We start from the raw sequence: 13,438 nt of genomic DNA on the forward strand, positions 1-13,438 counted from the left end.
AGAAATTTTGCACTTCTTGAAGAAAATGCAAGTAAAGATGCAGGTGCTGGCCCGCGTAAGCAAATTCAGAAGATGCATCGATTTATTTTGCGACCTACTCGCTCAAAACATTATTTTAGCATAAGCAAGCAATAGCATTAGCCAGCATTAACATTAGCATATGTTAGCATTAGCTAGTTTTAACATTAGCATAAGTTAGCAATAACATAAGTTCGCATTAACCTAGCATTAGCATAGCAATAGCATACATCAGCATGCTATTGCTAGGCTAATTAGCATTAGCCTAGCAATATCATTAATCTAACTTTAGCATTGTCCTAGCATTTGCCGAACACTGGTATTAGCCTAGTCTAACATCAGCACTAACCTAGCATTAGCACTAACCTAGCATTAGCTGAACATTAGTAATATGGTTTTGAAATGGGTTGAAGGTCTTAGCTGAAAGTGAACAGACAGCTGAATATTGAAAACGTTGAAATAAATCAGCTGAAGAATGACTGAACAGCTGAAGTTCTAAGTTGAAGGTTTAAAATATTTAAAATGTGGAAGGGAAAATGAAAACTTAAATAGTTTAATAGTTGAAAAAGTAGAATAAAAGCTAATACATACCCTGTAGCAGAATTGGAAAAATGGAATCGGTTGAAAAATGTGGCATGCCTCCTGCATCCTCATTAATAACTGTTGACCCAAAATAATATCGTGGCCTTCCATATGACCATGCTATGGGTCATTGCAGTCTACTACACCTTACCCAAGCCATCACGGTAACCACATCAGGTGTGTAAGACACGTGTGTGTGTGTGGTTTGTGAATGGAGCTGTGTGTGTGTGTGTGTGTGTGTGTGTGTGTGTGTGTGTGTGTGTGTGTGTGTGTGTGTGTGTGTGTGTGTGTGTGTGTGTGTGTGTGTGTGTGTGTGTGTGTGTGTGTGTGTGTGTGTCCAAAGATTAATTGGAACTTGGCCTGTAGCTTTCAGCTGTGGGCTCATCCTTTATCATATCTACTCCTCCATTTCCGTTGGGTCACTCGGCTAATTGGTTTCTGCTCTGTGTGCGCTGTCATAGGAAGATAGATTATTGATGTGGTCAGCAGATCATACTCAGAGATCCACTCCTTCTTTTCTCTTGTACAGCTTCACCTACTTCCTCTTTGCTTTTATGTGAAAAAGAAGGACAGTGCTGTTTCATATCATGACATATCAACCCCAAATTGGTCATAGCCTGTTGTTATGAAAGGCTACATGTCAGCTTTTATCTGCAGAGAGTAAGTACAATATGGTGCTTGCATCTCGGACATGTCATGTGCTGTGACATCCAGCAGAATTCCTTGTGACACTGTCCTTTCGAGAGTCGCCCACAGTAATCGACAAAGATAACCAACAACGCCACTGAGGCATAATCAGGATGCACAAACCCTGTCTGTAGCATTACACCTCATCCTTCGCACGCAAAGCATGAACAACAGAGCAAATAGGACAACAGCAGCCTTTGGTAATGTATAATCAGGTCTATGTATTTATCTTGTGAAGTGATTAAAGATGAGTGTCTGATTAACTCCGTTTCTTTGTAATTAGGCAAACATGTGTAAGTACAGACTGATGTACAGTTCATTAATTGGATCAAGAGAAATACTCGAGTGTACACAGAGCAGGCCTGGACTTGTGTAGATAATTCTCAAAATTAGGTATTATACAGTATCTGGATAGTCACATTACAGTCTCATCTTGGCACTATTTTTAAATTGTTCTGTTAAAATAGAAAACAAAGTAATGAAACAGTGTATTTTTGTCATGAATGAAAACAGCACAAATACTGAGAATTGTCTATTCGTGCATGTGTGAGAAAGAGAGAGAAAAAGAAACAGAGCATGAGAGAGTAGGGAGTTGTAAGGGGGGGGGGTTAAGATCCCTTAAGCAGTGTCCTCTCCCAGCATGTGGCAGACTCAGTTTAGAGAGATTCCGGACTAGGATACGGACCAAGCATCCGAATTAAGCTCCCTTTAAACTAAGAAGATACAATTCACTCATTCCTCTAATCACTGATCTATCACCCGAGAAAAGACCAGCCATGAAGGCTAAAATAAATTAAAGATTAAAGCCCATCGGCCATCTGCTTGGTTGTAGATTTGTCGATTTTACTTGATTAAATATCGGGAAAGGAAAACAACTTCAGTTTTTAGTTTTAAGATATTGAGATGTTTGGTTTTTACCAAGTGATTGACATTGAAAAAAATTGATTCGGCGATATGACGTCGCGCGATTCTCGGATCGATTCAAAATGCATCCATCAATTGTTTTTTCAAATTTAAATTTATTTTTTTCATCTTTATTTAACCAGGAAAGTCTTTTCCACTGCAGGAGACATTGTAGCTACACAAATCAGTGTGTTGAAACCTGAGCATGTTGACCAGCTTGTGTTTTTTCAATAAAATCTAAAAAGAAAGTACTAACCTTCTGCATTTATTTATTGTTCTAGGCATATAACCTCAGTTAAGTTGCACTAAAGTCAAAGTTGGTTTAAAAGCCACAGGCAGATTGTATGTTATTTTATCATTTTAAGTTGTTGGCACATGGTATGTTAAAGCGAGTGTAAAATATGCCAATAAAATATATTTCATACATAACGTTCTCATGAAGGTGTACACATTTACAGATTAGTTGTTTCTTAAGTCATATATACAAAAAAAAAATCGCATTAATCGCCTTATACTTTAATATGACATAAGAAACTGTTGAAGACTTTTAAATTTTTTTTTATCCTTTTATGATGTATTTGCACCCATGTTTTATTATTCTATTATAATGTTGCACTTGTACTTTCACCACAGCACTTTGTGATTGTATCTGCAAAAAGCGCTTTATAAATAAATTACTTATACTTACTTATATATCTATCGTATTGTATCGTGACCTATGTATCGGGATATGAATCGTATCGCCAGATGCCAGGCAATACACACCCCTAACATGTAAAGTCCAATAACCTTTGAGGTTTTTTTTTGACTAAAACCAAACAAAGCTACTGTCTTGGAAGTGCAGTTAATTCATTGGAGAATGTTGTCATGCTTTATGTGTTGATCACACATTTACCGCTATTGATCTGATAACTTACCAGCCAGCACATGCGATGTGCTAAGCTAACCAAGACATGTAAGAGTTGTTGTTGGTTTGGACTTCCTTTACAGCCTTTGAGCAGGACAGTGCATTTAAAATGTGTAACAAGAAGGGTGTCCCAATCTGATGACGAACATTTTTAGTCAACAATGATAACACTGGTTAACAGGCCTTCATAGTGTGCGTGTGCGTGAGTGTGCGCGTGCGCGCGTGTGTGTGTGTGCGCATGTGTGTCTGCCATATTCTTGTGAAGACAAGGAAGGAGATGCTTCATTTACATTGTTAGCTACATTGCAAAATATCAAATATAACCTATAAATATATATATTTTTTACATCACCCTCACCATCTTCTTATTGTGGATGGTTTCTTTTTGTATTCTGCAAAGCATGCACACACACACACACACGTACACACACACGTTCCATTCAGCAGCTGATATGTTCTCTATACTGCACTCCTCTCTATTCATCTTTTGCAGTACGACAGGAAATTTTTCATACTTAACTCGTCTATTGTGATCAGAGTGCTGAGTCTCTAATGTGATCCGGGTGTGGTCAGACCCGGGGCTTTGCTGACTGAAGGATTCAGGGAACTGTTGTCTAACAAGTACGCAGTGACAAACAGATAAGCACAAACACCCGAGGAAAGTGTGGAATAAACCTTCCCTCCAAAATTCTCTCTGATGTGAATTGTCGGGTAGCAGTTATTCTTTCACCAGTCAGACAGCTGAGAGGAAGAGGGTCGAGGACATCTTTTTTAGTGTGACTGTGTGTGTGTGTGTGTGTGTGTGTGTGCGCGTGTGCGTGCACAATCAGATGCATGTATGATGAGGGGTTTTCTACTCTCGCTTGTTTGTGTACAACACATTGTGGTTTGCCTCCCAGAACTTAATGCAGGAGCCGTTGCATTAGCGTCGTCTGCTTCCTGCCATGTTCTTCCTAAATCACATTACACTCTCCATTTTCTGTCTAATCAGCTCTCACACGATTGCTCATGCAAACTTTACATTACAAACATACCACGTTATTACATATTTGAATATATACAATGTTGGTAAGGCGACTTTCAAAATGTAATCCATTACAGATTAAATGCCCAAAAATGTCATTTGTAACGTAAGCCCTTACATTATTACGGAGCAGTGGAGGTGACATGGATGAGATAAAAAAAGGAGGGTAATTATGTCGGGCCTGAGATATTAACTTGGGGCTCAAGATGGTTAAGTCAGGGGGTGCACAAGATAGTAACTCTGGGGCCCGAGATAGACTGCGGTAGTGCCATCAGCGGTTTAAAACTAGAATTACAGTAAAGCCGTACTGTACCTCGCATCAAATTGCACTCAATACACACAGTACTGTATGTATTGTGTGTGTTTTGTGTAATTATGAGAAAAAGCTACAGTGATTCTAGTTGAAAATTGACATGGAGGTACCTGGGAGGCTGTAGAAGAAGAATCTGGTGCAGTGTCCTGGAAATAATTAGATTTTCAATGAATTTTTGGTACAATACACCTGTACAGTACTGTTGGTGTGATTTATGCTTGCAACTGAGGTGTACTTGAAAGCACCATGAAGCATTTTTGGTTCAATAAGCCTGTGCAGTACTGTTTACTGTTGGTGTCATTTGAGGTGTACGTGAACGCACCATGAAGCTCCTGTCGGCTTCTGACGGCTTTACCGTAATGCGCGATGTAAACGGGCATTCTAGTTTTAAATCACTGATGCCGTTACCGCAGTCTACCTTGGGCCCCGACTTAATTATCTTGAGCCTCGAGTTACTATGTCGTGCACCCCCTGACTTCACTATCTCGTGCCCCGACTTAGTAAGTCGGGATCCCTACATAATTACCCCTTTTTTAATCTCATCCATGTCACCTCCAGGGCTCCGTACATTACTTAATCTGAGTAACGTAACCTGATTACTTGGATTACTTTCACATTAAACTGGATTTTTTAAGTGTGCGAATGCATGTCGAGAGTGAATAATCCCGTGAAACAGAGAAGTAACTTTGTGTAATCCATTGATTTCAACAGTGTACCTGTCATCCGATTACCAACTATTTAAACTGTAACAGATAATAATTACATCGTTTGTAATCTGATTATGTAACACACCGTAATCAGTTACTCTCCAACACTGAATATATCAGAATCAGGATCATTTTATTTGTAATTACACAAAAGCACAACGCAATTTAAAAAAAAATAACAACAGCTCTCATAAACAGTGTAGAAAAAGAAATAGTGCAAAAGACGTAGGCAATAGTAATAAAATAATAATAAAGATTAACGGCCAATATAAAGTAAAAAAAAAAAAGGAAAGGGATGGACATGGATATTTACATATGGCAGTGAAAACAAAGCGTAAAGCTGTTCAGCGTTTCCATGTGTATTGGGTTATGAATGTTAAAGCTGTATTCACTTTTATTTCTTTAACCTTTGAAAGCTTTAAGACCTAACCTTCTCGATGGTTATCGGTATGGAACTGAATTTGTAATTGTAGAAGATTAAAAAACACATGTTATTTAAACTGTATTGTGGTATATTTGGTCATATCAGATGTAAAATGCAACATAGGTTGATAGATAGACCTTCCACATGCGTGTGTTCTCAACATGTGATCAACAATCCTGTTACACCCAACCACAGGTTTCATATCTTTAGATATATTTGGGTAGTGGAGGTTTTTTTTACTCACTGCACTAAGGAAATGGCATCAATCACAGAGTCTGGTGACAGATTAGCGATGAGCTAACGCCCCTGTTAATGAATAATGAGTAATAGACCACTGCATTGTTAATTTGTTACTAATTTGAAACTGTGGGAGTTTTGCTGGATTTAAAATTCCTAGGGATACTTTAGGGAGGTTGATATTTTAACTCACATACAATATGTCCTGTTTTCTGCTTGTTGTGATTAATACACTTATCAGTGTTAATGCACTGCACACAGTGAGCAAAGCGGTCGGTCTGACTTTGTGGTTGAAAAACTGCAGATGCCTTTAAGCACATTGTAAAAAAAAAAAAAACAGTTCCACAGGAAGCAGCTCCCTTTAACAAAACTAAACCAAACCACACCACTCAGCATATATAGACGGCTTTGATTTACAGAATCAGTGTGGTTTCTGTGTGTGTGTGTTCGTTTATAGTGTCTGTATGCATCGATATGTGGCACTGTTGTATATTGGCTTGAACTTTCCAGCAGAAACTTGTGTGTAAGCAGTAAATACTGTTATCATTTTAGGACGAAACACGTGTATCCAAGAATATTTAATCTTAAGGTGATATTTTGACCATTTCATCTGTTTCTGTATAAGTGTGTGTCTACTTGTGTGTGCATTTATTTACTTACATTGTTATGGTGTCCAAAGAAATATATGCAATCACATCAATTGTTGTGATTTGTTGAAAAAACTGCATATTTTTAGTTTATTGAATATAAGACAATTCTGGAAAAAACTTCCCTGTTATTATAAATAATCCTAAATATTTGTTAATATAATGGGTTTTTTTTTTGTTAAATTGCATAAAGATAGAAATTATTTAGTATTGGTTTGTTTTATTTGAATGCTTTACAAATAATTCCTGGTTTTTCTAAACTTCTGCAGCAGTGAGTCGTAATAATCTCATTCCTCTCCTGTATATGGTTTTCTCATTTTCAATAGATTTCAATCAGCTGCCTGAAAGGCTACTGACAATCTCTCAACGTCTCTTTTTTTCTTTCGCCACATAAATGTGCATTGAGTCACTAATTGCTCTGTCACTTCATCTGTTCCATCATTTATAGCACAGGATTGATGAATGCCCTTGTATTTATACCCCATGCAACAAAACATTTACGACCTTTAGGGCTTTAATAACAGGTTGTGACATCTTGAAGCAGATGTACGTTAGTGCATGTGTGTGTTTGAGTGTTTGCAAAGAATGTGGATGCACATTTGTGTGCTGTACCATGTGTTTGTCTGCCCCGTCCAGATGTGCAGGAATGGCTGTGGCTGTTGTAAGGCTTCCTGTTTTGCAAACTGTCTGCTAAGTGTTTAAATTTAACTAAACCAAAGGAGGTAAAATATCATTAGGAATACAATCAGGTTAATGTCGTTGTGACAGGTTTACATCCGGGCTCTTTTACATCCTTTGTTCCATGTTGTCACCATATTATTGACCTTATTTTGCTTCCTGCAAGGAAGTTGCTGTTAGCACTTTATTTTAAACTGAATTCAGTTTAAGGCGTAATGGGGAAGTTGCCACATTTGTTATTTATATCGATAGCTTTAAAAAGTAGAGTAGCGTTAGCTGTTACCATGGTAACGCAGCAGAGCTCGGAATGTTGAAATGATCATTACTGTTCCCAACAAACATCCTCTTGGGACTATTATAAAGCACAGATATCACTACAACCTACAACCAGAGAACTGTACAGCAAGCAAAAGGTTACAGTGACTTTAACACAGTGTTTCTCAAATGGGGGTACCCCTAGGGGTGCACGATGGCACTACAGAGAGAGAGAGAGAGAGAGAGAGCCAGTCTTGGTCCCACCCTAGGCGTGAGATGACGGAAAAATTATAAAAAATTATAGAAATAAATCTATTCAGGAGCCACTAAATTAGGGTTTTTCAACCTTGGGGTTGCCTGAAATTTCTGAAAAATTGAAATACATTTTTGAAATGTTTTAATTGTTATTCTTTTTTGTAATTAAAACACACAATCTTAAACAACTGGATTTCTATACTTTCACTTTGTGGAATATAAATATAGTTCAACTAAAATTCAGTAAATAAAAAAATATATATCTGAGCTCAAACATGATCAAAAACGAATTCCAGAAAAACAATGTCGTCAGAAATTCTTGATACCAAAATGGGGTCAGAATCCAAAAATGATTGGGAACCACTGCACTAAATATTGTTTTTTTTCCACTTATTTACTAAATGAGATTCTTTAAAATGTGTGTTATTATCACCCATTTATTCCATCATTGTGCTCTATAGTTGTTTTTAAATAGTTTTCGAAGCAAAATGTTGTAGTCGGGGCTTGAGAAGCCCTGCTCTAACATATGAGCACATGTGGCGGGGACAGCGACGAATGAACTCCGGATAGGAAGGACGGAAAGAATAGAAACTGAATCCATTACTCAAACATGTTCATATCCTATTAAACTCTCCATACTCTCCTGGGTGAGGAGATACAAGGACCTGACATTCACTACTGCAAACAACGCTGTCAAGGAAGGATGTGGTAGAAGCACACACAAACACACATCTATGCACATGCACTAAAACGGGCATAGAGCAGCCTCGCAAGGACAGAGCCATTAGTGTATCTTTGGGGAGTTTGTTTTTAATGGAGAGGAAAGTCAGGAGGGGATACCAAGTGGATGGCATTTTTACTTTTCCCCTCACTCGGAAAACCATCAAATATCCATCCATCTATTCATCCATACATCCATCCATCTTCATCCCTGCTTCATGCATCATCCCTTTTTATTTCTGTGAATAAATGGTTAAAAATGCATGAATCAGTTTGTTGCACAGGGCGTCATGATATTCTAAATCTAGCTCTGAGGTTTATTGTATGGCAAACCTCTATTCACTGCACACTGAAGGTAAAAATACCACATGTGAGGCAAGAATAAAAGCTTTTTATACTCTCGGATTGAGATTTGGTAATATTTATATTGGGGATGTAAGGATATATCCTATATCGGCTAAAAATCGATTCAAATAAGAGGGGATTAAAATCGATATAGCACAGTATGTGCTTCGATGCCTTGCTTAAACAATAGGGGATGCTATGACTGTTTTAGTGTGACTTGTTTTGACCTCACGTCCGAGCCCGACAGAACAAGTCCCAAACCCGTGTGACCCAAATGAAGCTGATGTCTCTTTAAGCCCGAACCCGTTTAAACAAGACACTGTTCACGACGGTGCGCGTTTTTCTCGCGCTAATCGGGACACATCACCTGATTTACACCTGATTTACACCTGATTTTTTTTTTTTGTAGTTTTTTACTGGTCTAGTACTTGGACAAACATCATCAATTCGACAACACCCCTATCACCTCATGCCAGCTGGGACCAACTGGGACCAGCAGAGGCAAAGCAGGAAGTCATTCACAGATATGAAGCGTGACACAGACACATGCATGGACCATAGCAAATCAATTAGATGGTGATGTTAAACAAAGCTCCCATTTGGAGTAATTAAAACCGCCCAATTAAAGCCTACGTATGTGTTGAAGTGTGAGCCAGGATTTGTGTTATTTCTTTCTGACTTCCACCATTGTTGAACAATTTGAAGGGATTGTGTTCTTCTTTGCATTTTCCATACTCGCGTTTTTACTTGTGTCTGCTTTGCTCCAAGATGTTTTCCAGTGTTCCGCGTGCATGTGATGGAGGTTTGCATCACAATGGCTTCATCATCCCTCCATTGACATGTCAGTCCCCAGGGGCTGCTGATCAATTGTCTACCCAACCATTTTCTTCAGAAACAAATCAACCCGCTATCATGTATCAGTTCTGGCGTGAGCGTTCCTCAGCGGAGCCATTGAGTGTTTGTGTCAGCCGGCAAATACGTTTTGAAACAAAGTGTGTGGTTGGCAGCTGTTGTTGAGATTGACACCTTCACAGCTTATGATTGTTCCTCCCTCATCGGAAGGGTCTCCACTCCTCATTCACCTCTCACCAACCAGATGGAGGAGTGCGTTAGCTGTGATTAGAAGCTGTTTGTGGGCGTTGTAAGGTTATGAGAAGCAGTATAACACACAATTGTTCTTGGTTAATTACATTGTTGTTTATATTGTCATGTGACCTCATCCCCGGGTCACAGTAAATCTCATGCGGAGCCAGTTTGAGAGTCAGCTGGATGACTTTAATGGTCTATTGAACAGGCTCTCCCATATCCCTTATATTTATTATCTTCGCATCATCACACATAAATAGCCTTCAGAGAGTTGCAGTAAAGGTCAAAAATATTTTTTCCTTAATGTAAGAATTTACAGAACGTGTCCTCAGTTACACAAATGTATAACGAGAAACATCTTGTGTAAACTGCAATTTTTTATTGTCCTTATCAAATTGTTGTTGGAATGCAATTGTTGCCTAATGGCTTCAGTTTTTTGGACTATTTGGCTTTTTATTACATCCAATCTTCTGGGGCAGTTTTTGGACAATCAGCTGCACACAATCAGTTACACACTATTAGAATCACATGAGCTGAATGAGCCAGTGTCAACCTCTGTGGCCCAATCTGTGCTTTTCAGCCATGGGTGAATCAAATGCAAAATATGTCTCCTGGTGGGTTTAACTGCATATGGCTTATTATCCCCCGCCACAAAGTGTGGAAGGGGGATATAGGTTTGTGCTCTGTCCGTCCGTCTGTCTGAGTTAAAGGAGACAGCTTTTCTCAGAAACTGTTTAAGATAGGATAACCAAATTCAGTGTGTGGCTTCAGGGTATCAATACCTTGATGGAGTTCGAAAATGAGACGCTCGCAATAATTTTTTCTGGAGTTATTGCCCTTGTTCCGTTTTTTTTTACTCTGTTCGAGGTATCTTCAAAGGGGATAGATTTTCTCAGAAACTATTTAAGATAGGATAACCACATTTGGTGTGTGGCTTCAGGGTATCAATACCTTGATGGAGTTCGAAAATGAGAAGCTCACAGTCATTTTTTCTGGAGTTATTGCCCTTGTTTGTTTTTTTCTTTTTGTTTTTTCTCTGTTCTCGGTATCTTCAAAGGGGACAGCTTTTCTCAGAAACTGTTTAAGATAGGATAACCAAATTCAGTGTGTGGCTTCAGGGTATAAATACTTTGATGGAGTTTGAAAATGAGAAGCTCGCAATTATTTTTTCTGGAGTTATTGCCCTTGTTCCGTTTTTCTTTACTCTGTTCGAGGCATCTTCCAAGGGGACAGCTTTTCTTAGAAACCTTTTTAGATAGTTAGTAATTTTATATTCTGATGTGATATTTTCTTATGTATACATCTAAGTTCTTAGATTTAGGACATTTAGAAAAAGGTTGTGAGTTATAATGACAACCAGTCTGGCGGGGGATGTTGACGACTGTCTTTTTGTTGTTTCTTGATTCAATCACGAATATCAGAGGCGATAAAGGGCACAGGTTCACATGCAGGTTATAAACACAAATGTAGAGATGTTTTCATTTTAGAATATAAAACTGATGGTGGAGAATGCTGCTGATAGATAGGACATGCTCAAGTCTGTTATTACCGCTGTTTATTGGGAGTTTCTCAAACGAAATTGAACACAGAATGATTTATAATTGGATTAATATGTGAACAAATATATATATGAAAATAAAAAAATAATATATATATATATATACAGTATATATATTTTTTTTTAACTAATATTTTTTCTAAACATATACTATGCATTCCTGTCTTTATATTGCATGTGACTATGATGAACACTGAGTAATGTTGATGAAAGTTTAGATTTTGTTGAAAAAAAACTTTTTTTTTTTTGGTTTTTACTTTCATAAACTGATTTTCTAACAAATTATTTGCGTATCTGTATTGTGTAGACCCAGAGTCCCAGAGGAAAAGGACTGTTCAAAATGTGCTGGACCTTCGGCAAAACCTGGAGGAAACCATGACCAATCTGAGAGGAGTGCAGCTCAGCCACAGGTAAGATCCACGTTTATGTATAGGCTAAATCTCAATATTGTGAGTGAGTAAGTGATATTTTATATATTTCTATAAATGTTTTTTTAACGCACAATTGTATTGTTGTCGTCAGTAAACAGTTTGCTTAACAGCAGTTGTTATTTTGTCACTTTAATTGTGTGGGTTTTTGAGAATTGTTGCCAAGATTAGTCCAAAGCCATTTTCAAAGTAAACACTGATGATGTACACACATGACTCTCCTTCCTACGGACAAAGCTACAGTATGTCGTCTGTATGATCCTCTGATTAATTGCACATGAGGAAGTGTCTGAGTTCTTTTCCTTCCTCCATTAGATGGAAGGAGATGTTGTCCTTGCTACTTGTCCTATCTGTGTGTAAGTCTAAAGTCCAAGATTGAATTAGAGAGCAGCAAACCAAGAGAATAAATCATATAGAATGCAGGCAAAGTCTTTGTGTACATTTAACTGAGATAGGGCTGGGTGATATGGACCAAAATTCATATCTCAATATTTTTTCTCAAAATGGCGATATACGATATAAATCTCGATATTTTAATTCAAATAAAGTCAGACCAGAAAAACAATTATGGGTTAAATTTTCTCATTAAATAAAGATTGCACAATACGTGCCACTTTTGGCTTTTTTTCGTATTAGGGACAGCACGTGTGAGTGAGTTCTGTCGTGGGGCTTGTTTAGGGGAAGGTCTGGGTTAGGACGCACTTAAATCCGTCTAACTGTGCTTTTCATGCTGTTCTGAGAAGAAGCAAAAGCAGCGATTCCTAAAACAATTATTTTAATACAAAATAAGTTGTAAAAAAAAAAAAATTGATATAGAAAACTCGATATATCTTGAATCTCAAAATATTGCCCTAAACAGCCCTAAACTGAGATACTACCGACAATAGAAAAATCCGATAGTTAGTAGGGATGTCCCGATACAACTTTTTGACTTCCGATAAGATGCTGATATTGCAGCCTTGGGTATATGCCGATACCGATATCGATCCGATACGATATTATCACAAATCATACACACTTTTATTATTTATTTTGTAGCGTGGAATGTTAGAAAAGGCTTGATTATTAAAAAAACAGAATTGTTTATTATAAACAAATTGATAACATATAATTAACCTTTTAGAATAAGAATATTCTATGATTTAATAAAATAAATAAAACAATAAAATAGAAGATAGTGAAAAAATAAATCCAAAAAAACAATATATATGATATCGGAGATTTTAGATGCAGTCCGATAAAATCCGATATTCATTTTCTGGCTGATATCGGACCAATATCTGATATCAATATTGGATTTGGACACCCCTAATAGTTTGTGAATTGTATTAGTAGCATCCTCCCTCTGAGGTTTCCTGATGTCTGCTTTGCATCAGTAGGTGAACATTTCAATCAAAAAAAATATCTGTAATGCCACTTTTGCGACGCTGATTCTGTTTTCTACAGACAACGTTGAAAAGCAAATGCAAACTGTGATGTTTCTTTTAATCCAAGACTTTTACTATGCAGATTCTTTTCATTCTCAGCCTAAGCACAAAGCAGCAGCTGCACTGGAAATCCATGTGGTTGTGAGTTAGTGATGCAGCGGTGTCTGCAGTGTGAGGATTAATAAGGAGCTCAGCGGAGGATAAAAACATGTGGTTTGACAGTAAAACTACACACAC

At 37.7% G+C, this 13,438-nt stretch overlaps 1 protein-coding gene across 1 annotated transcript in view; it reads left to right on the forward strand.

The window, feature by feature from the left end:
* The window catches only part of nav1a (neuron navigator 1a), a 107,131-nt gene that overhangs the window by 36,545 nt on the left and 57,148 nt on the right, over positions 1-13,438 (forward strand). The window contains exon 9 of the mRNA XM_028452225.1: positions 11,654-11,756. Coding sequence (XP_028308026.1) covers positions 11,654-11,756 — 103 coding nt within the window. The remainder of the gene's footprint in view (positions 1-11,653; positions 11,757-13,438) is intronic.

Source organism: Gouania willdenowi, chromosome 7 (assembly GCF_900634775.1).
Source record: "Gouania willdenowi chromosome 7, fGouWil2.1, whole genome shotgun sequence".
NCBI classification, from domain to species: domain Eukaryota; kingdom Metazoa; phylum Chordata; class Actinopteri; order Blenniiformes; family Gobiesocidae; genus Gouania; species Gouania willdenowi.